This window comes from Helicoverpa zea, chromosome 9 (genome assembly GCF_022581195.2).
Source record: "Helicoverpa zea isolate HzStark_Cry1AcR chromosome 9, ilHelZeax1.1, whole genome shotgun sequence".
NCBI classification, from domain to species: Eukaryota; Metazoa; Arthropoda; class Insecta; order Lepidoptera; family Noctuidae; genus Helicoverpa; species Helicoverpa zea.
Window position 1 is genome coordinate 4,135,020 of NC_061460.1, and position 26,105 is coordinate 4,161,124.

The 26,105-nt window shown below is 33.6% G+C and overlaps 2 protein-coding genes across 2 annotated transcripts in view; both read right to left on the reverse strand.

The window, feature by feature from the left end:
* Positions 1 to 20,510, reverse strand: part of LOC124633451 — an 88,042-nt gene extending 67,532 nt beyond the window's left edge. The window contains exon 1 of the mRNA XM_047168678.1: positions 20,363 to 20,510. The gene's annotated coding sequence lies outside the window, so the exon portion shown is untranslated. The remainder of the gene's footprint in view (positions 1 to 20,362) is intronic.
* Positions 1,371 to 3,697, reverse strand: LOC124633450. Its single transcript, XM_047168677.1, has one exon. The coding sequence runs from the start codon at positions 3,641 to 3,643 to the stop codon at positions 1,550 to 1,552; it is 2,094 nt and encodes a 697-aa protein (XP_047024633.1). The 5' UTR covers positions 3,644 to 3,697; the 3' UTR covers positions 1,371 to 1,549.
* Positions 20,511 to 26,105: the final 5,595 nt, after the last annotated feature.

A 26,105-nucleotide genomic window follows, 5' to 3' on the forward strand; every position in this document is an offset into this window, starting at 1 on the left:
GGCATAGAAATAAAATAAATTGTTAACCATTTAGTAAATTAATAGAATTTTATTTAAAAAAACGAGTAGGTATGAAGTCTTTTTTCTTTCGAACTTCAAAGTACTTTCGGTTGACTTGCAGCTACTTGAAAATTCAAACTAGTCTAGTCTTGAATCAAACTTTCGCTTTTTTACCTATTCATCCTTTAACAGCCGCCATTCAATATATATAAAGTATCCATTTACTTGTGTAACTAAACAGTAGACTAGTGCATTCAATACCTAAGTAAAAATCTTATCATTCAATAAAGAAAATCAATAACTATTATTAGAAGACACGGCACTCTAAAAACATTCTAAAAAGCAGACGGATCGACAGCTCGATTCAGAACACGAACGGATCGATTGTCTAGTCTTTGACAAGCCACGCGATTGATTCCCGATATTCTGAAGAGGTTTAGTTTCCAAGCTGCATTCAATTCTAAGTTCCACTGATCCTATTTATAAGGAATTTCGAAAGTATATCTTATGTATGAGGTGTTTTCTTTACCTGATTGTGAAACTAACTGAAAAGTAAACCAATGCTGTAGTTAAAGGTGCTATTGCAATTCATTGTAATAATAGCCAGTAGTCGAGAACTCGATTTCTCAGCAAATAAACATTCCTACCGTTAATACGAATGAAATAAATCATGTCATTTTTAAATTAAGAATGCAGCGAACATTTAAATTGTTTTTTTTTCAGCCAGATGTAAAAAAAAGCCGTAAAATAAGGAATTATAAAAAATGAATGTCCCTCACTGTAACAGAGGCTATAAAATGTCGATTAATTAAAGTTATCATGCTATCGTATCCAAAACATGAATAGTTATTGGTACATCTCTATTAGCATGATCGATACTTTTTGTGGGGTCTTCGTGTCAAACAATTAATGCTTACATCGCGACGCGTATATTTGCATGCCGATAATTATATATTCCGAATGTTGGACATCACTGTTGTGTTATGGCAAAAAACGGGTAAAGCCGGGTAAATGTAGGTATTATTTTACGCATATTTTATGACCGTAAATTTTATTGTGATTGATAATTTGATATTCTAATTTTTGAGAGAAATAAATAAGAAATAAAATTATGATATTGTCATGATTAAAATTGATTTCTTGTACCTATATCCTTAACGCTACTGAAATTGGAAAGCCGCAATAAAATGGTTTAACTAAATAATTCTATGTGCACAATCACTTAACTGTAAATTATGTATCAATTGGTTACCGCCGCAGGAGTCAGACCTACAACCCAATATATTGCTAATAATCTACTGAAATATTGTATTTAACAACTACCGACCGCTTATTTCTGAATTGAAATAGTTTAGTGTTATTTTTTTTTATTATTTATTATTTATTTATCTTATATTACAAAGGTAGCCATCTTATATGCTAAGCCCCACAAAACCGTTGTAATGGTTTGACTGTGGGGTCAGTGAGTATCTTTAAGAACAATTAAATTCACTTATAACTAAATACTATACAGATAATGACAAAGAACTTGCAATTACAAATATAAAACTTAAATAATATCTAAATAATATAATTTTAATTTACGCTTGAATTTTTTTATATTAGTTTCACTCCTTATGTCTGCCGGCAGACTATTCAATAGATAAGGTATTCTCTTTTTTAATGTTCTGTCACCAAAGTAGTTGGTGACTCTGGGTACATTGAATCTACCAGCAGCCATAGATCGTGTATTATGGTTGTTCTTTACATAAGTTAAGTTATGCTCTTGGATACAGTGGTGGTTAACTAATAAAAGATATCTATGTTTCAGGGTAATCGGTAAAATTTTGCATATTTTAAATAATTTTCTATAGTCTCCTTTACAGCTGCTTTTAGTTTTTTTAGTAACAAGTAGTTTTAAAAATCTGATTTGAAGGGCTTCCAATTTATCTAAGTTAGTTTTGAATGTTAACCCATAGCTGTCAAGAGCATAGCTCATAATAGAATCAACTAATGACATATAAATACATCTTAAAATATTAATAGGAACTTTAAAGCTTAGGTGGTACATTTTACTCAATAATATTCTTAGTTTATTAGAAATGTAGTCTACATGTTGTGACCAGGAAAATTTATCATCTATTCTCGCGCCCAGGTAAGTAACACAATTAACTCTTTCAATAGGTTTACATTTACAGTCCAGTAAGTTATTATGGTGACATGTATAATCATGGGTAAATAAGGGTGGAGTCACACTATTAGATTGCAAATATGGTGAATGAATTAACATTAGTTTAGTTTTACTGGCATTTAATATAATGCCATTGTCATGCGACCATTTAACAACAGCGTCTATATCTTGTTGAACTAACTGACAGATATCGTCTATGTTAGCTCCAGAGCGAAGTATGCACAGGTCATCTGCGAACATATATGCAGAACAATGCTGCAGCACTCGGCACAGGCTGTTCACGTGCATAAGGTAACAAATTGGGCCACATCCAGAGCCCTGCGCCACCCCGCTCCGCACCTCGACTCTGTCGCTAAGAGTATCCTCCACCTTCACACAGTAGGAGCGCGCGGTGAGGTAATCACGAAACCATGGATTAAGTGGTTCTCTCACCCCACACTCCTCCATTGCATTTAGGATGGTATCAAACTGCAAAGTGTCGAATGCTTTTTTGTAATCAAAAAATATTGTAATAACAAATTTTTTGTCTTCTAAGTAACTGTTTATTTCGTCAGTGAATTTTGCAAGCAATGTATTTGTACTTTTCCCTTTTAAAAAACCGTGTTGACACTCGTTAATAATATTATTTGTTTGTAGGTAGTTACTTAATTGATTAACTATGCACTTTTCAATGATTTTGTCTATGCTAGATAAAATGGAAATAGGTCTATAGTTTGAGACATTTTTGCGATCACCTTTTTTATGGATTGGGCGGACTATTGCCTCTTTAAGCTTATTAGGAAATTTGTATTTTTTTACAGTTAGGTTTATAAGTTTAGCTAGAACGGGGCTTACTTTATCAATAATTATTTTAAGGTCGGACATTCGCACAAGGTCGCTTCCCGGAGATTTATTTACATTCATGTTGTTGATTATGTTTTTGACATATTTCGGGCTCACTGGTTGCCATCTCATGGACATGTCCGAGGTTTTTACATAAGTCTTCCTATCCAACCAAATGTCTTGACACTTATGTTTTATTTCCTCAATTTCTCTATCGAAGGTAGACGCAAAATTATTACTTATGTCAATAACACTGTCTTGTCCGTTCATGTTTGATATAATCAAATCATCAACAGATTGCTTGTTGTTTCCTAACATCGTATTTATCCTTTCCCATATTTTTTTAATGTTTTTATTACACTCTAATATACTTTTTTTATCATATATATTTTTACTTTTTACAATAGCTTTTTGGCATTTGTTTCTAAATTTAGTATAATTAAGTCTCTTTAACATATTCTTTGGTTCATTGCTCCATAACTCAAATAACCTATCTTTTTCTTTTATCATACACTTTATTTTGTTATCAATCCATTTTTTGTTATTCCTGTCACTGTTTGAAACACGTTTGTTTACATAGCAGTCATTATAAATATCCACAAATATTTGTTTAAATGCTTTATACAATGCAATAGGACATTCTAATGCCATAAGGCAGTCAAAATCAGTGCTTAATAATTTTTCTCGAACTTTGTTATTGTCGAGAACGCGCTTTCATAAGCTACTACACAAATCTATTTTATTACAAAAGTGCTTAAATAAACGTGATTTAGGTAAAAAAAAACTTCTAACCTCTTTTGAAAAAATCATAAAATACCATAAGAATATTTTTCAGTTCAAATCAGGTATCTTAATGCATTTTTCCGTCAAAACAAAAATTATTTTATCTTCTAAAGAAGTTCTTCAGACATCAGACAGTTATTTAATATCTACAAAAAATACTACCTATGCAATGATTTATTTAAACAAACTTACTAAAGTAGATGAAATACAGTGCTTCTAACGGATTAGACTTCAAAAAACAATGCCGTATTTTCATAAGCACCTAATTAGCAAACGTCTAACACAGTAAAAAACGGCAGAAACAAACAGTTTTTACACCACACATTACGGTACAAAGACAAAAACATTTGTTTTAAACTAATATAAAATCTTTGAATTAAGTGTATAGCAAACACTTACCATTCTGTTTGCATGTGTACAAACAATTAGAAGTACGAAAATAAAAGACGGAGGACCACTTGGACGGTAAATTGTTTTTTAAGAGACTCTTGAAAACACAAATAAGGTTCACCGTTGTGTCTTGCAAAAAACTGTAATCGGAATATTAAAAATGTCTGTTTACGATATCTTTTTACAATACTTGATTGTATTGTGAGCCATATTCGTCATCATTATCCTTTCAGGACATCCGTTCTACCATTGATTTCCAGAAGGAGTATCTGGACAGACCTTATAAGTTCCAGCCATATTCATAAAAAATGAATAACGTAAACGCATTTATATCTTTACATATCATTTTATGTATAGCTCTATGTCGCCTAATGATTACTGTATTACCTGAAGATATGATATAAATAATGGAATTTTCCAACTAAGTTCCACATTAAACAACAAATTTTGCAAGTTTTGCAACTCTGTACACGTTCTCTAACACTTCCTACATAGCTTGTCTTAAAAGACCATAAAAGCTTCATGTAATTTGTAACTGAAAACTGGAAAGTATGAATGTAGCAACACTAAGGCGATTAGGTATTTAATTTTATGATAATCGTGACTTTAACGTGATTTTGATGACGAGATAAGAATACTATCACTTGGTTCTCGGTGGTAAATAACTAGTTTTCGCTTTAATTGCTGAGGATCATATTACGTCTATCCATTTGATTCACAACTGGAAAATGAACACCGTTATCAGTGAATAAAAACAAATCATTGTCAGAAACTATGCACAAACGATTCATTGAAGAAGTTTCTTTATGTAGAAAGTGTAATAGAGAAATTTTAGATTTTTTACTTCCTTAATTTATTAGAATAAAATTATATAAGGAATAGGTACCTGCATAAGTATTGAAAGACGACCAGAGAAATCACTAACTAAAAAAACTAAATCAAATACCAAGACGTGTAACCCGCCAATGTTGCCAGATCACATGGAATAATATAACATGCAAAACTACGCTAACTACCTATAATTATATGCATCCAGATCAAAGATTTGCACTCCCCGCCTTCAAAGCTTACGTGCAAATCTTGACAATGAAAGAATTTGCATGAACTGAGAATTGGAAATTCTGACGAGTAGTTTAATGTGATCAAGTAGACTTTTTACTGGCTTATATGCAAAGTAGGCGCCTCACTTGCACGATAGATTACGGGTCTGCTTATGTATTGATGGCATATAATTAAACAGTAAAAAACTGTTGTGTGCTGAATTAAGTACGGAGTGTTTGTGTTCCTGTATTTTTGTCACATTTTGTGTGAAGTGTTACTACATTATGTGTTGATGATATTTTTTACTTACAACGAACATGACTAATTACTTTTCAGTATAAATTAGCTTCAGAGTCCTGGTTGGAAAATGTTTCCATATTTATTTGATACTGGTTACAAGTATTGCTCTCTAAAACAGACAAATATATTTCCTGCATATACTTGTACTAAGATAAATTCAAATAATTCATTACAGTCCAGTATCATACTTAAGAATACCGTTTCTGCAGGACGCATTGAGGCTATTGAATTCAAAATCATTTGAGAGCTTACCTTCGAGAAACGGGAACGACTAACAAGTGAAGGTAGACTATACAAAACTCTAAATTGACGTTAATAGACGTCCAACATCTTAGTTTAACCCGCGATATTATTCCAGTCGCGATCAAGAACTCTGAAAGGACTGAAAATTGAATTGTAGAGAAAATTGTATCTTGACTTTCTTTTCAATTATAATTTCTATTTATAAGATGTGTTTTTTATATTTTTCAAACTGCCCAAACCATTAAAAATAGTTTTTTTTTTATTATTAAACATGAATACCTAAGTATAAAATTAATTTTATTATTAAGTATTAAGATGTCTACGTAAAATATTAGCAGTCATGTTCTGGAATACCAATAAAGTTAAGCACAGGCTTTGCCGCTGGCTACCGGCCAGTTACACGTTCATTCTAAACTGCACATTGCATCCGCACAATATATTACCTCGTCTTTTTACTAACCATACATAATAATATAGTGTACCTAACATATACTAAAAGTGTCAAACGTTTAGCGTAACAGAAAATATATGGTATTAACACGTGTTAATACAGGGCGAGATAATGACGCACCCTGTAGGTTATTCCTTGTTTCCGCCCTATCATAAAAAGGTGTGTATTAATACCATATATTGAGGGTTGTACCACTACCTCTGTAATTGTAAGTAAGAAAACGCTGGTTAGAACTCTATGAAAAACGCCGAACGATCCACATTTGACAAGTATTAGATGATATAGGCAAGTAGCCCTAAGGTTTTGAAACCTGTCTTTTATCTAAGTATAGTTTTTAAAATGTTAGATATTGAGCGTTCAGTATTTGTAACTATCTGTAAACTTATTAGGTTTGTATTTTTTTTTTGCAAATAAATGCTAGCAGAAAATTACTAAGTGTTAATGTGTCTGATGTGTAATAGGACGGTTGTTTCAGTAGTTAAGCAAATAACAGTCACGGTGTATTGCAGGTTTTATTCCCATAAAAAAGAAGAACGAGTAAGTATACTATTGGTCTTTAGCATATATACCAGTCTAATATATCCTATTGTCAACTTGTAGTTCAAATTCTAGTTCAACTTTCCCATTCTGAAAGTCAATTTCCTATAAAGAGACGGCCACAAATCCATAAAATTATGGAACTAAAACACTTATAAATCACTTATAGAATTATGGGACACTTAGATATTGAATTAAACACTGTTAATTGCTATTAACGAGCAGACAGCTCATTAAATTTCTCTCCACCTAAGGCACCGAACATATAAACAAACATTTATATATGAACAATATTTCTTAACTAGTGCACCGAGTGAGCTAACGTGTACTGAGATAAATGACACTTGAGGCTGCGCGCGCGCAATGAACACCGTTTAATTGTTATTGGATTCTGCTTCCTTATCGAGAGCTTTCGTTACACTTGCTCTGTCTGAGGTGTCTGTCCAGTGAAGGCGTTGCTACTAAATATATTATAGTCATAAATGTTGGGAGCATCTGATTTATTTATATAGAGATGCTTCCTTATAAAGTACTCGACACACATAGTGATGGTATGGCATTTTCTTGATCTCGGAAAAGTGGAGCTTGTGATAAGTACAAATAATGAAATTAGTTTTGTTATCTTTACGTTAATTAATTAATTGTTTGTCTATCTTATCTTTATGTTGTATTTTTTACAGATTAATCATTATTTTTTTTTTAAGAACCAATAAACTAAGTCCTCTTTTTACTTTATTTTATTTCTTCATTAAACACGTTAAGTAACTTCACTGGTCAAATAAATTTTCATAAAATTACCTGGCGATAACTTTGACTACTTACTTTTATTTATTCCTAAGAAAAGAATGCACGCCTACGTAACTAAATACAAGTAAAACCGTAAATCGTCTTTTTTCATATTAATACTTATATTTTTATATTTTACTAGCTTTCGCCCGCGGTTTCACCCGCGTCCCGTAGCCGGATGGTGACAAAAACTTACTCTTAACTAACTTACCTCTCCTCTAATTTTCAGCCAAATCGGTCAAGCCGTTTTCATGTTATGTCGTGACAACGGAAAGCGGGTTTCATTTTTATTTATGTATAATGTATAAATAGATACATATTTTACCTTTATATCGGGTGTGTCGTTCATAATCACATTAAATGAAATGCATTAATATACTGGTTAATATATGTCGATTAACAGAAATAAAAAAGAAATATACGTAAAAATAAAAAAATGAATTTTTCAAACAAAGTAAATAGGATAAAAATGTGCGAAAATTAGAACACCATATAAAAGTCAGTCATTACAAACAACTGAAATTCTCCCTTGAAAACTGACAGCTGTCAACCGATCAAAACGTTCGATACTCCTAACTTTATCTCTGCTTTACACATGATGTTGTAAATTATAAAAACGAAAAATGACTCCTGTGGTTAAACCACTGAATGGATTAGGTTATTTTTTTTACAATTCGCCATAGAATATCATAAAGTATATGTGATAGGATTTAATGTGATTATGAACGACACACTCTGTATATCTTACCAAGCAAATCAACCCTCGGGAATAGATTAAGCCTAAAGTCTGGAAAGTTCATGCACATCACACAGATAGCAAAGCCAATAATGTTTGTTAACTTGAACTAGCTGATAATGTACTGCAATTACTTGTCTAGCAAGTTAGTTTAATCAGTACTGTTTTGTGAACACACGTGATAAGAAGATAAACTAAGGTATTGGTAATGCTATGTGTGAAAACTTTAATTTTGTTAACCTTTGTTTCTTTAGCTGTATCTTAAAAAATAAATAAAACCTAGACTGGAGAAGAATTTAAAGAGACATCTTCTTAGAATGGAGACTGGATAAAATAATAAATAGTAAATGGACTTAGTTTCCATGTCAATTTCTATTTAAAACTTGGTCGGTAAACAACAGTACCTGACCACGGTAGACTTAAAAAGTATGAAAAAAAATATTTCAATGCACACAAATAAAGATATATAAGCATAAAATTAATATAAGCCGCATAATCTCGCAATATTAAACCTCCTCACATAGGGTGACCATTCTTCACTATCCGGACAACAAACAGTATTTTAGTCAATGGAAACTTACATTTCTAAAGAACATTTTTCCTTATGATGAAGTTTTTTAATCACATGAGTAATCACTTGTAATGAAAAAGTCTGGGTGGTAAAAGTTCAGATATATCCGATGAAATCTGTACGAATGGTCACCTTCACTGCAGTATCTCATGATTAAGTAAAACCTTGTTTGCACTGGCCGGCAGCCAATTACCGTATTTTTTCGTATTAAGGCGCCACAGAATAAGCGTTTATTTTAATTTTATAGGAATAGACTCGTTAAATGTATCTACATAAGGTCCATAATTTAAAATTAATAATATTTATGATACAGGTTTATTAGTATCCAATAAGCTGCTGCGAAATATTTGTGTAGCAAGAATTTAAGGTATCCAGAATGTATCTACGTAATAGTAGGTTATCGGATTTTGCATTTTTTTTATATTTTTCGTTTACATTAATAACATTGATTCCATTTGATTAATAAAAAAGTAGGTAAATGGGTATGATTATTGCTCCTAAAGAAAAGTAAATTTCTGACAGACCAAGCGTCGCGTATTATACATTCAAACATTCACACCCAACCGATGATCCTTTGTCGGTGATTCGGTCAAACATTTACGATACGCTCGAAACTATTTCCATCAGTTATTAACCGACCCTAAAACTGAATAAGTCGTTCTAAAAACTAATTAAATACAATAATTTCTAACTAAAATCAATACACAAAATAAATCAAACAAAACCTTTCAACCACAGACTGATTGTACATAATAGCAGCAATCAATGAAACAATTTGCTGTTTTTCCCAAGTATTAAATATGCCGCTTATGGCTTTTATGGTTGCAAATGTGGCTTCTAATTAGACAATCATAATCACAACTGTTTTTTTTATTAGTCATTTGAGTAAATAAATGAGTGCTGACTAATCAAAATGACGTGAATATATGTCTTCGATCTTTTTTTTAACAATAATAGGCTGTTTTTGATGCCTACTTAGTTATTTAAAAGAAGACGAAAATGAATAGTTTTATATAAATTTATCTTTAACTTATACAATTGAAAAAAAAACTTTATTTCAATAACATTTTTTTACTTACACAAAAGTTGTAAAAAAAATCTATGAATAAAATTATTATCCAGCAAGACAAAAAACATTATGAAGATTTTTTACAACGCTAAAGGGTAAAAGGGTGGTCACGAGATATATTATGGCTATAAACAGGATAAGAGAATGGTGTTTAAAGACTCAGAATATCTTTTTTCCAATGAATTATTAGCGAACTCTTATCGGTACCTTATATAGAGAGAGCGAGAGTGCGCAAAAACATTTATTTTATTTCAATTATAAAATACTTTATCAAGATTGCTTTTTATATATAAACGTGTATAGTCAAGCTGGTAAAATGCGGACTTGACATTTAAGTTGGGGACTCGTAGGATTGTAGAACCATTAATTTAAAATTGCAAATGCAATTACTCAGCCTTACTAGGGCCGCAATAAAATATTTTATTAAAAAAACTAGATTACTTTTTGTACATCAAAATGAAATTGTAAAAGGTTATAAAACGTGTTAGCATAAAACAAGAATCCTTGATTAAAAGTAAAAAAATAAAACAAAAAAAAAGCATTTACATGCATTTGCAATTCAATACAATTGTTGACTGTTTTATTTACCTTCCTTATCTTTGTAAAACATGGTATGGGAACTCAGTCAGAAACCGGCACACGTACTGAATTAAATAAAAATATCGGTTAAGAGGTGTCCTAAATGATGGAAGGTGAACTCGGCGAAAAACCTTGAAAAGAATGTTGGGCCACTACATTGTCGGCTTCGCAAAAATGTACCGACACTATGTAAACTGTCATTTGTTTTTTTTTTGCAATACCACCACGCACTTAATAAAATAGTCTTGCATTATAGATTTTATTAACATTCTACCGCCTAGACCTCATTATGTTAATTTTATAGCGAAATTTAGGTAGTACTGGGACGTAAAAACAGTTAAAGATAAAAAATATTCATTTAATTCAGTCGTGCAGTATTTTTATTCAGCGTGCACTTAAAGCTGTTTTTTACGATCTAGACTGTCCCAGATCTCATTGGCTATGCACTGATCTGCATTGCTGTAACATTGTTTCGCTTACTCTATTGCCTCTAGTTCGGCGGCAACAGTTAGCTGGTTAAAACCCAGGTCACGTGCTCTCACAGATGTTTTAATTTTCAGTTCACACGCCAACCATGGTCTTTCAGACAGCACATTAATATTAATACCGTGGTGTTGTGTATATTGCCCGTATGGGCGTAACAGTATCATGGTTCCTATAAGACAGCGTCATTGCTTCCTCGCACCCATAACGAGATGGTGCCCATGAATTCTAAGTACGTTGGACGTAGGGACTCATCAAGATAATCTGGATACATACATTTTGATGTCTACTTTGATGGTCTTGTTGAATTGCAAGCAGCTTTCTGAGTTATGCTGTTTTGTTAAGCGTATGACGTAAGTTTTGCGTGCTCGGTTTTAATATGCCTTTTACATAATATTATTCCTATGTCATTTCTATTTTTTAAAGTAGGTATACTTAGGAAACTCTTTAGACTGCATCAAGCAGGAATTCCGAAGAAAATTGTCCTACTTTCTAAAAGTCTGGAGAAACTTGAATTGGAAACATAGTATTTGTACCCACCGACCCCAAATAAATTGAAAACAGCTAAGGTAGAGCAATTAGAAGAATCCTGTAGTAAGTAGGTACTGTCTCTTTAAATGATTATCAATTTATTTCAACAAACCTATATACCTACTTAATTATAATACAAATAAAGTCTTTTGCAAAAAAAACGGACACCTATGTGAAATCTTAGTTTTAAGGACTTTATGTATGTTTCAAAAGATTTTAATGACTGGAATATGTTCCTAGCATCAATAGAGCTAGATAAACATGCGTAAGAGTGTATTCTAAATTTGAATTTTGGAGAACTGCTAAGAGAGTTGTAAAACCTTGCTCTGGACAAATTCCTGGTAACTTTTTCGGTAACCTGGTAGTAAATCTTTTGAAACATACATAAAGTCCTTAAAACTAAGATTTCGCATAGGTGCCCGTTTTTTTTTGCAAAAGAGTGTATAACGATTTGTCAACATCCACCTTACTCACACTAATTAAACAAAAGAACTTCCAGTATGCGCACACGCCGGTAAGCATAATAAAATAAGCAGAAATAAATACATAAAAACATTATTACATTGTTTATCATGTAATTAATTTTAATTCCTTACAAACAAACAGCATCCGCGTAATTTCTGTGAAAACTACATGCATAAGAACACATAAATTGTACTTTCTATAGAACCATGAATATATGCATAAAGTATTCAATTATGTTCATTAAAGTCGTATTAGAGGCTAACGTCAATTTTTCTTGGCACTACTGTCTACTAATGGCGCCACGGCAATGAATATAAAGGTTGTCAACCACTGCAAGATCATAGATTTTTTTGTCGCGCTTATTGATTTGGCAATGAGCTTTAATTTAGCATTTATTTTTCAAAAGTTGCAGCTTAAATCCTGCCCTTATACCAATTTTTATTTGGGGTCAGCGCGGCATATTTTCTTCTTCCAAACTCTTCTGTCTGCCGTCATCTCACAAGCAACATTATTTCTAGCCATGTCGACTTTCACACAATCCATTATGCAGTTTAAATATGTTGCAAAAACTGATTTATTTAATAAACTCAAATTACAAGTCAAAGGTTGCTTGATTTGGTACAGAAATTTTTCACTATTTCCAATCATGGAGAAAAACGCTGTTATTGAGAAAACTTCTACAATCGCCAATAAAATTATCGCTCCAACTGTACCACAGGGCTTACACCCATAAATGTAATTAAAGACTATTAAAATAGACAGGTCTTAAACATGTAATTATTTACAGCATTTTTAAAACAATTATGCGCTACGTTTTGTTAATCTATTTAAATTATCCGTTCACAATTATATGTCTGATGGTTGTAAAAAAAACTTGCGGTTTTAAGCGTGTATTACGTATTCTAATACATTCTATGTGCGGTGTAAGTAATCGGCGCGTTGGACATATTAGATTGTAGGTTACAAGTAAGACGTTTACACGGCATAAAATCGATAATGAGGGAATCTGGTTTATTTCTCACAGTTGCATTTAAGAATTGCATAGCAACTTGGATTTGTTTGCAAAGGAATAAAGCAGTTGTTTTGGAATGACTACTGATTTTATTTTAGAAATTATGGGAACGGGCGTCTATTTTAATCAAGAAAATTGCGTGTATCCTGTTCTGTAAGATTTTTTTCTCAATTGAAAAAAAAAAATGAATTAATTATGTGCTTGAATTTCTCCAAAAAGACTAACATCAACAAAAAACCTTTCTATAACACTCCGTAATGTTAACAATTTCTATACAAATTAAAAACCACTCCCCATTGAGCCTCGCTTTACAAAATCAATGATACCACTGACACACAAACGTACCTACATACATAGGTATGTATATTTACTCTGTGCAAACACAACTGGCTCATAACTATATGTATAGAAGATCACATGTGCGTAATATTGAACAAATATGAAACGAAGGAGAGAGCCGAAACCATAGGAAATATCTATTGATGTTTTCGCGAATTGAGGAGCCAAACGCATAATTAAAGTGTGGTTTCACTGCACAAAAAAAAACGTTTTTTGTAGTTTCCGAGTACCTAAGAATACTTGAAAAACTTTTCTCCATTTCATCGGAAGTTTAATATTTATAAGAGTAAAATCTACAGTAGTTAATTTCGTACCCAATAAAAAATAATAATTCGATGAAATGGAAAGCTATACTTATGCACAGTTACGTAATAAGAGACGACATTGATTACTGATTAAACCTTCCCTTAATTATTAATTAAAGTAGCATTTCCTTATTTATAAAGAAATACAATTTCCATTAAAATAATAGTGACCCTTCAACCACTTATTATAACAAGCATATTATTTTTTTTACAGAAGGTAGATCCTTTATGAGTCTGCCGATTGATTAGATTGGAATTCGGTGGATTGAAAAAAAGGTTACAGAGTTTCTATATTTGACTTACATTAACATAAAGAGCCTTACAAAAGTTCCCAATATCTGTCTGTTGATTTTCTTACCAGAAATAGAGTTTTCATCCTCCGAGCCTTTTTCCCAATCATGTTGGGGTCGGCTTCCAGTCTAATCGAATTCAGCTGAGTACCAGTGCTTTACAAGAAGCGACTGCCTATCTGACCTCCTAAGTGTTTTGACATTAGCCCCCATACAAGTTAAGTCAAATTCCTTATCTCTAGTAAGAAAAATGACAGATAAATACTATTCGGAATGGTAGTTAATGAATAGTTACCAATTAAAACAAGAACATTTTAGCAATAGTTCAGTAAGAGGACTCAAGTCCGATAGTCAATTGTTGCATTGTCTGATACAGTAAACTGCACATTAGTGGTAACTGTCATGCACCTTAACTCAATAGTAATAAGTACATTTCTCCTATAAAACTATTACCACTGACCTGAAGTTGACTGTACCAATATCCTATCAACTTTGGGCTGACCTAGAAGATTTAAAAGTACCGTATAAGTATTGTAGTTAATCAATTCAAATGAAGAGATTGCGAAGCAAAGGTGTTGGTCGTAAGAATGTTAGGTAATAGAGTCCTTATGCATTTATTCTCGTCGTGTAATGAAAACGCACTCTAATGAGATAATTAGACAAAGTGCCGATTCGCAAGGCAAATGATACTACTTTCACCGGTTCAGCCTTTATTTACTTTAATATGCAATTGTTAAGTGCTCGAAAAGAAACGGGAGATTAACCTATAACAAAAATATAATTGAAAAAATGAGCCATAGTAAAATAGACCATGTACTAATTTATATTAATTTACTCTTGACTCTATAGAAAACCGGAAGCCGTAATAATTACTTATGCTACTCTAACGTAACAACCCATCTGCAACTTTCTGTGTTACATATTTAGCGAAATGAAAATAAGGCACGAACATAAAATAAGTCTTTGCATAACTTAGTCATTACTGTCACATAAAAAACACAAAATACTATCTGTATTTATTCCAAGAGCAGCGAAAGTCAAAAAACTCAAAGATCAGTTTCGACATCTCTGCGCACATAATGACTTAATTCCGAACAGAGGTCAACGGTCAGAAAACACAAGACAATTTATATACCATTATAGAAACATAAGCATGAAATCCAGCGAAAGTATAAAGCCCTAAAGTACGAAATAAAAAAAATAATCGACTCGTCTCCATCACAATAGAGGTGAGCATGTACTCGATTCTAATCGAGTACAGTAAAGTTCGCGTGTTCGAATGGTCTCGTAAACCAATTTCGGCAAATCATGATTACGAGGAACGCAGACTGAATATAGACGAACAGTTTTTATCTAACGCACCCACTTTCGTGTGAAGCGTGCGAACTGTATCGCGGACCTGTCTGTCCAATCAAATGACATAAGCCACTGACCAACAGACAGCATCAACGTCATTCTAAATTGAAAATACTATTTTAAATTCGACAATCCAATTTGTATCATCCTCACTATAAAGTCGTCTATTTAAATTATTGTAAATCAAATTCGAAAATGACTCACATTAACGTTTCATTTACAATAGCAGTTTCGTGCTTCACTCACAAGTCCGTTTCCGACAAATTAGTATCAATTTACTTTCCATTTTCATTTTGATATGAACGGAAATATTTTTTTAGAATCTAATTGAACGGATACTTTGATTTTACAGTTGAACGAATGAACGAATTAATCCAACTGTTTTCCCACGTCTTGTCAAATTACGGCATATTAATTAAAAACTCTCACTGACAAAACATTCATTATTTCAGTTACAAAACGATTACCGTGTATTGATTTCTTTATACGAAACGTTTTAGGATGATAGATGATGTTCCTGTCAAATTGCATCAGTCATGCATTTTTTGCCGCTGCACTTGTATGTTCACGCTTTCTGGTGCAAATCTTTTGACGCCGACAAAGCGGAAGTCACGTCTTCAGCTCGAACAACTTTCACGCCTTGTTTTATTTTTACACAACTCCCTAATTTCATCACGTATAGGAGATAAAGACGAATTTTATTAGTGCCTGAATTTAGAATTAAATTGTCCGAGTCATCGGGGATTTTTTTGTGAACGCCACTTGCAGTTTCGCTTCGGCCATAATAGTGCAGATAAAAGGCAAAAAAAACTGAGTTTGTTGGATCAGCTGCATTTTCGTTCCGCTGCTATAATTTTACAGTAAGGTTCACCGTCTAATAATTTGATTGATTGAAATCAGTTTCACTTGTTTCTTGAAGAGAAACGTCTATATAAAAAATACGTGCAGACAGATATCGAATCAAATCAAATCAAATCAAATCATTTATTTCATGTAGGCCTTTACAAGCACGTATGAACGTCAAAATTATAACTTAGTTTGATTCTAGTTGCCCATTCCAAAAGTAGCTTCCTATGGAGAAGAACGGGCAAGAAACTCCATGGTTACTCTTTTTAAAAACATAATAGGTGTTACAATTTGTATGTATTGATACATACGATAATAACATGAAAAAGAAATGTTTACAATATTTTTTGGGTTGACTTTGAGAAAGTTATACAGTGCAAGTTGAACTAGGAAGTTATTAGAGAAAATTATTATACAAACTATTTTAAGAAGTTAATAGATTAAACAAACCAAGTTATATAAAGCAAAATAAAAAAGAAATAATAATAATAACAACATGATAAGAGCAAGAACATTAATGAGGACAGAGATATTCCTAGACAGCCTGCCAGTCGCCAGGGAAGCCACTTGTGCAATATAGGACTAACGCCATACATCCTTGTCGTCAATATAGTCTTTGATTTTATAGTATGCTCTCTTAATAAGAGTAGACTTGACGACATTCTTGAATTTTTTATCAGTAAGGTCTGTTACACATTTAGGTAGCTTATTGTAAAACCGAACACTATTCCCTAGAAACGATTTGTTTGTTTTGCTTAATCTAAATTTTGGGACGACTATTTTATACTTATTTCTAGTATTAATATTGTGAATGTCGCTTTTTACCTCGTACCGGTGTAAATTTTTTCGAACAAACATGATGTTTTCAAGAATATAGAGAGAAGGCAACGTGAGAATATTGATTTCTTTAAAAAACTCTCTCAGTGATTCGCGAGGTCCCATATTATATATAGCTCGAATTGCACGTTTCTGAAGTATAAAAACAGATTCTACGTCAGCCGCTGCCCCCCACAGCAAAGTGCCATAAGACATTAGACTGTGAAAGTAGGCGAAATATACTAGCCTAGCCGTTGCTACATCCGTAAGTTGCTTTATTTTTCTTACTGCAAAAGCTGCAGAACTAAGTTTAGCCGACAAGGCGGTAATGTGGGCACCCCATTGTAATGTTGAATCTAAGGTTATGCCCAAGAAAGTGGTTTCTTTAATTAAGTCTAGTTTATTGCCCTCAAGCGTGATGTTGAGATCAGCTTGGGCTACATAGGGTAACGCGAATTTTATACATTTTGTTTTTGTGCTGTTTAGTAATAGATTATTGGCAGCAAACCATTTTGAAAGAGTAGCCAGGCAATCATCTACATGTACATGGCTAGATTCTTTCCTATTAATTTTAAAAATAAGGGAAGTGTCATCTGCAAATAGAATTACTAATTATTTAATATTATCTGCCAAGTCAGACATCATGTACGGGAGATCATTAATATATGCAAGAAATAGAAAGGGGCCCAGTATTGAACCTTGAGGCACGCCCATTTTAACTAATGACCCTGAAGATGTTGATCCGTTTATATCTACTTTTTGCTGTCTGTCTGACAAATAGGATAAGACAAGTTTGAGAGCTTTACCACGAATTCCGTAATGGTTTAGTTTACAAATAAGAGTGTTGTGATCCACGCAATCAAACGCCTTGGAAAGGTCACAGAATACACCTAAAGCGTTCTGTGAGTTCTCCCAGGCTTCTAGGATTTGAGTCACTAGCCTGACACCTGCGTCTGTAGTACATCTACCCTTTGAGAAACCAAACTGGTGGTCATGGAATATATGATTGAGGTTAAAATGACTGGACATCTGATCTAGCATGATCCGTTCAAAAATTTTACTTAGCGCGGGAAGAACAGAGATCGGTCTATAATTAGAAGGGTTTTTCTTACAAATAGATAGATAGATAGATAGAGAGAAGAAAATGAATTATCAAGATTGTTATTATTAGAAATGCCGGAATTCATCAAGCTGCAACGCTCTTAAAAACCGGCGACATTATTATATTCGCACACAAACAGACTGTCTAGTAATTTGAAAAAGAAAATGTATGATTGGATTTCAATTTTAGTTTTCTTTCTATAACTGTGCACATTTAAAGTGTAAGTTTTATTTGAAATTATTATTGTAAGAAGATATGCAGAAAATATAGAATTTGCGTTTAGTCATTTTGGTGTCTGATTTTATGATTCATAACAACTTACGTTGTTATTATACCGTATTACATTATCTCGAACTGTCCATAAGAGTAAAGGAAACATCATATTTCAGCCCTTTCCAGCAAAAATAACAGCGCACTCAAAGGATAATCGTAAAGCAATAATTTGCCATCCAGCATTCATACACATGTTCAGAATAATTTGCGCGTTTAAATTCCCGAGCTATGCGAGTGGGACTAAATTTAATAGCAGCTGTTTAAGGCCACTCAGCATCCATTAGGTGGGTTCGTGACGCCGGTGTCCCGGAGTCTCAGGCCTTATTTGTACTCACCGATATTAGTACCGTTGCGTGTCCAAATGGTGCAGAACAAGACATCACCACTGCTGGTAATTAAACCAGCGAAGGAAACGCCGATAAAAATATACATATAGTTGACAATATTTTTCTAAGAGCATAATTTTCTTAGTAATTGTGTCATATCTAGTTTCTAGCTACATACTCGTTGTCGTGTGAACAAGTATATGTTTGAGCGCCGATGTTTCGTCTCGGCGAAGAAAAATAGACGTGCGATGTTATTTAAATGAGTAATGAAGTGACACGACAGGATGTGGGGCGATTTTTTAAACGTTATGCTTAGGGATTAAATGCAAGGTGTAGTGTTTTAATGTAATATCGAGAAAACCTTTGATTTTATCTCTAAAAGGAAATCAATATACACACCTTAGGGCTACTTGTATTGAACAAAAAATAGTGGATATGTCAAGCCAATCACATTAGCTAAAGAAAATATCTATTCAACATACCCACGCATACGACTGTGTGGTGGTTAGTTGCTAATTCTGTCCTGACAGTATCGATTTTCCAGCTTTGGCTTGTCTATTTTTATGATACTTTACTCGCTTCGACTGTAAGTGTACTATAAAAACCCCGCAGGATTCCTCTATTCTTGTCAAACAAGTCGCAAAGACATCATGTGTGAAGCGTATTATACTATGAAGTTTCAATATCCTTACCGACCAATTCATTATACGGTTGTTATACAAACTTTAATATAAACGTCTTATTGATTAATTGTACAACATTATCGGCGCCGACCGCTCGCTCACAACATACGACCAACCAATTTATCTCCTCAGCTACTCACATTTGCATATCAGTCTATTCGACTCGATTAACGTCAGCGTGTGAAGCTCTCGATTAATTTACGATTGATCAATCGAATTACGTTCGCGTGATAAGGCAAATAATCAGTACAATACTTATAGTTCACCAAATCATCACTTTCTACGTTAGCACCTACAAACGGCGGACACTTTCACGGAAACGCGCGTAAAACGATTTCTTAATCGGTTATTGTCAAAACGGTAACGTCTGTGAATGTAGAATAATTGATTCGATTTTATTATTTGTTGCTTAGCAAAAAGTCGTTGTAATTGGGTCGGATTTTTGCAATATATTGTTCTGAATTTACGATATATAATCATGTACATTTTGTACTTAATTTGTTATGTTTAAGAATTATGTTATTATTCCTAGACTGGTAAAAAAATTAAATTTATAAATTGGTGTAGCTGAAATGAGATAGTAAAGTCGTAATTTGTTTATTTTAATTTAACGACATCCAAGTTTTCTGGTTTCTTGTTTCAAGTTATGTCATTAAAATTGTACTGCTCGGAATTCAGATGCATTTCAGACAGATTAGAATTTGAAATGGTTTTAGCAGTAGGTAAGTTAAATATAAATAAAAGTAAATTTAGCGTCAGAAGATAATGTGTAGATTAAACATTATTTTATTAATTATCGAAAAAGCGTTAATTACGACCTTTGTCTAATTTTTTCGGCTGTTTAACATATACTAAAATTTTAGATTTCTGTTACAGCTATCATTTCCTTGAGAGAAAAAAAAAATTTGTCCAAATTATTTTTTTTGCATGAAATAAGAATTTTTAGTTTTTTTTTTAATTATAAATCCTTTTGAATGAATAAATTAGGAATATATAACTAAGCCGGATATTTTTTTTTTAATTTTTCAATATTAAACCAAAAAAAATCAAAACTCACCAAAAATATTGTAACAGCGTTATCACACGTAGAGAGCAATCGGATCTATCACAAACGTTAAGAATCACTGCATGACACTTGTCGCGTGCGTGCGAGCATGCGTGCGGGCGCGTGCGGGTTTGTGCGTGCGGCGCGCGCGCAGCTACGGGCTCGGTACTCGAGTGGCGCGCGGCGACCACTGCTGCCGTTTATACGCGCGACGCCCGGCTGTTGCACTTTCGCCGTCGAACGTCTAGGAAACATCCCAGAGGCTGTAAGGGTGCGTCCGATTCACCAATGAGGTTTATGCCTTTATTGATTTAGCGTTGATTGATAGATTTACAATATGTTATACCCGCTGGGTAGAACTTCACTTTCTTGTTCACCTCTAATTGCTTCCGACTCTCCTCTGAGTTATGGCTGAAAGTTGGAGAATTCTGTTAATTGACAGTCTACGGCGTCGTTGCTGAATGTTGTAAATAAGTTAATCAATTGTTTCACTTCCGCGGTTCCGATCCATACTTAGCAGAGCCTGTTTAAACTTTAGAGCATGCATAAAACTTTCAGTAGCTCTTGAATCTCTCAGCTTCCAATACGGACCATAAAACAACGATTCTACTCACAAATGGAAATATACGCTAAAACAAACGCAAATAAGAATTCGAAAATTGTTTCTCGCAATGTAGAATTTTAATCGTTTCACACTTTAGTACAGCCTTTTGTACTCGATCGCAATAAAATAAGTAGAAGTCTCACACTTTGTTCGATTTAAAATCGCCTTAGAAAATAGCTGAACATATTCACAGTCACTTACGACTAAACGATTGGTCGATAAAAATCGCAAAGTGAATAAGAATGTGTCAGAAAGGTAAAAAGACGAACTTTGTGATTGTTCGCTAATGTATATTCGGATACTAGCTACGGCCCGCGGTTTCACCTGCGTCCCGCCCTAATACAATCTCCCGATTAAAAAGTATCCTATGTCTAATGTCCTCTCTACCACCTCTCAGCCCTCCAGTCGTTTTAGCTATATTACGGAACATACAGACAGATATTTAATGTTTAATATTAAATGAGGATTTCGTGCAGTTTATTTTTATTTTATTTTCACACATTTGAAAGAAACATAAATAGAGACTGAAACAGCGTGAGATTGTTTATGAAAATTAGAGAACTGTTTCGCGATTCGTCGTTTGTTTTGCAAACATTTAAATCATTTAATTTACTTTGTATTTACATATTGTGTCTTGAATGCCTCCTCTAGTATTTTATTGTAGCCTGAATGTATTTTAAAACCGAAAGAACCCAAGAAAATACATATTAGCTGCGTAAAGAGGAAATGGCGGTATCATGCAACTCGTTGTCACATCATATGAGTCAATCTTACCTCTAAAGTGCCAGTAAATGTTCCCATCAAAAATTATGCCGTGTTTATGAACACAGGAATAAATCATCAATCATAATACTATCATTAATATCCTATACAAAATATCGATCTCTCATAAACAAGTTTTTAAAGTCAATGTTTAACAGAAAATGGACGGTTATCTCGGTGTCTTTGGAGCTGAATGCAATGTGCGCTTAGAGTATTTAACCAACTGGATCCGCCATAGGCACAAATCTTTGTGCGAAAAAGCCTGCTAATTAAGGCGTGAGAAGCGAGACAATGCACCGAATAGTGATAGCATAACAGTAGGTACTCATGCATTTTCGATCCCATATTCACGCACACAGACGACCAAAGTTGACACACAAACTTGACACAGTGCATGCTACTCTTCAGCGGCGCTCTCTTACCATTAGCAGAGGGTACAGCAACGACGTCTCCAACTTTTTAACTTCTCTAAGAATGTGCATGTAGTTTCCCAAGGAAGCCGGGTATTAATTTTATGAGCGTCTAGACCCACGTCTAATCGTTATATGACGCAGCCAGTCCTGTGAGACTTCCTTTTATCTTTGTAAATCGACCAGTTTTTAATCATTTTCCCATGAAGACGCACGTTGTCTCGCCTTATTTAGCATTATAAAAATATACCTTCGGTAAATGAGGGGTATTGTTGACTTAGCATGGTATTTACTTGGCCACTTGAAGGCAGTAAGAAAGAATAAAGATTTAATAATGTTACATCCTTCTCTGTATGAAAAGAAACCACAATTTTGCAGGATAGTAATACAAGCCTGATAATGAAGGTTATGTCCGTTATACAGCCTCTGAAGCACAAAAAAATAATATGTAACCATATGCTACGTAAAGAAGAATGGATTAGAGCGCAGCCCCAACAAATGCACAGATATTTTACTTTATTTAAGGCTTTGGAAAATGTAGGTATGATTGTTATCCTCTCAAATGAACAGTTTATGTGTGTAGGTACATAAACTGTTAAATAAATAAATAAAATATGATAAAAAAAAACTACCTCGTTGCGGTGGGTGAAGATTGTATGTACTTTTCAATTCGAATGCTTCTTAAAACAACCAAAATATCAAAACTTACAATCCAAGACAAATTAGTACCACCCTAGAAAACTTACGCATGACTTCTAAATACGCAATTACGGGCCTATAAATATAGAATAAAGTGATTGCGCAGGAGTCGCCATAACTCGTTCGTTTTACATGTACCGGCCGGTATAACGACCCGATATATACGACCTTACGGATTAAAACTTAAAAGTATATTGCTCAATTATCATGTGTTGACTACAACTTTGAAGGATGTGAGAAGAAGAGGGATTATGTGAGCTCGACTACTATGAATATTAAAGTAGTTTTTTTTAACTATAGGTACTAATTTCGATCTCTCTTCTTCTAAATAAATATCGCAGTAAGTAAATGACACCCTGAGAGTAATCGAACCCTGCAAACTTTTAGTCAGCCGATAGTTTTTTTGGGCTCATAAAACCGTACGCCGTACGGTGGTATTTAGCTACTATATTATAATCCGGTCTTTAGCTATATCAGAAGGACAGAAATCTTTGATTGGAATCATTAAGATTGTCTTAATTGAAATTAAAAAAATTGCCAACCATCGTGTCAACTGATCGCCGATTGTTTGGTTTGCAGTGTGCAGGTACTCTTACCACCCTATTGATGCTCTACAAATCAATATTTTCCGACCGACCTTCAGTAAAACTTGATATGAAACTGCCGCCGTGCTGACGATGTCATAAATTGTCAGCATTGACGGCAAAGCCCAACGAAAGGACAGTGATAGTTAAACATACCCTCAGAAGGTATTACCTTGGCTCCAGATAATGATATCAAGTTGTCACTCAGAACATAATTGATAGCGCAGACATTAGATGATTCTGAAGATGGATGGATGAGCTCGGCAGTCAATTAGCCATAGAGATACAGATGTTATAGTTTATGGACTTCTAGGACGTGTTTATAGAACTTAACGGACGTGATCAGGTTCAAATGTGGACTGTTTGAAAGTACGTGGTCTTTAAGTTTTGGTCTTTCAATAGCGATAATTTTGCTGATGTATGAACGTTCATATTTTGCTTTGTTATCACAGATATTAAAGCCTTTTGTCTGGAAGCCACTCGGTTTTGTTAGTCACAACCAATTTTCTGAGATTTTCTCCTCATCTTAGAACTTAGTGTAAGTAATCATGTAGCTTCAGTAACCATCAAAAAAATTCGCAACTCTCTAACAGATGAGTACACAATTTAATTGAAACAAAAACTAGTAGAAAGTGCGTTCACGAAATCAAATTAAGGTCACATGAAACCAACCCTAATGGCCTTTAGTACTAATAGACAATGTTACTAATCTAAAACTTCGTAATGGAACAAAAAAACAAAGCACTTATGCGTACAAAATGACCCGAAGACACCGAACATTCAACCTCTATGTGATTTACTTTCGACACGATTATGGGAAACAATAGAAAAAAAATGTCCATATTCTCGCCCACACAATATAGTAATTGATGTCCTTAAAGATCGATATGGTTAAACGAAGGGTATTAATTGTTATCGATATTTTATAACTGTATTTACCTCTAGAATAAAATTGACTGATGTATGGATAAACCATTTTTTTTGTGTAAATGACTAATCAAATTATCCTGTCACATTCAATTGATTAAAATCCGACTTTTATCTTTAGAACAGTTATAAAGAATTTAACCCATAGTTCACCCACTTTGCCTGTTTCATTACTACTATATGATAGATTTTCTGATAACTTCGAACGTCTATTTCTATGTCTATTACAATACATACATAATGTATATGTATGCAAAATCACACCAGGGGTCGTCGACCTTTAATAAGCAAATTAAAATTGATATTAAAACCATGTTTTCCATCAAAATATTAGCAACACGTTTGCTATCTTACTGGAACTTATGAATAGTGAGGACTAGCACTTCCTACGGGATGAAGGTTTAATGTTGAATAAATCTTAGCTTTATGCTTTACATTATTCAACAAATCCATGGAAACGAGCTCGTGAGATATGCATATGGAAACTATAGGAAATTGAGGAAACTGCTCATTCCTCATCATGGTCGTACATTGGAAGACAGTGTGTTTAATCTTTACCCCTCCCACGAGGTAATTTTTCGTGGCTTTCAAAAGTATCATCATCATCATCATCTCAGCCATAGGACGTCCTTGCTAAACATAGGCCTCCCCCTTAGATCTCCACAGATACCTGTTGGAGGCGACCTGCATCCAGCGTCTTCCGGCAACCTTTATAAGGTCATCTGTCCTCCTTGTTGGTGGACGTCCTACGCTGCGCTTGCTAGTCAAAAGTATCATATTCTGTTGAAAATTTTTCGCTTACCATGATTTTTCATATTATCGTAGGTACGCGATGGTTCCTAAATTTTAAAATCACCGCTCCATTTCTAAAGTCTGCGCTTAAGGTCTAGATTTTCTTGTATTTTTTAGTTAGACTATGAAAACATATTAAAAGGAAATTAGGTACATTATAAGTAAGTACCATGTTAGACGTGTACCTACACATTAAAGAAAACCTTAACCTCCCCACTCAGAGACATTTAATGGTTACTTAAGCCATTCCTTAGTGAAGGATTTGTATGATATTTCGTCACTAAGGAGTGACTTAAGTAACCATTAAACGACTCTGAGTGTGGCAGTAAGTGTATTAAATTAATTGGCCCTATAAAACTCTATTTATCGAATCCAGTTTATTATAATGCTAAAGATTCATTTTTAGATTAAGATATTATCAACTCAAGTATCCAGTTTCATAATATCTTCATATACCTAGTAAAAGCTCAACTATTTTTAATAAGCTTGAAATAAGCATAAGTAGCGATGAAAGATAAAAACACCGTCTAGCAACGCCTTTAATGTCTATATTAAAAGAAACTGTAGAATTACCTAGATAGGTACCCTAGTTATCGTTGAACTTTAGAGTTAATACCTACTTAACAATGATTGAGCTTCGCAACAAATTATAGGTAGTGTTTCTTAACATGGCATTATAGGCTCTATTGTTAAGATATAAAGGTGGTAATGGTGTGCGTTGATTTCTGTGAAGGTGTCAAAGACTAGCGGCGTGTTCTTACGTATTTGGCAGTACGTGTCTATGGCCGACACGAAAAAGATATAGTAGCTTTCACATAGGGATGTAATGGTATACTGCAGTGGCCATAAAACGTTCATAGACAAGTTACCGAAAGAAAACTTGAGAGAATGTATCTCTAATAACTGTTTGGTCTAACATTAGTGTTACATAAGTGTATAATGTACGTCTGTAACAGAAGTGATATCTACTCGAATTA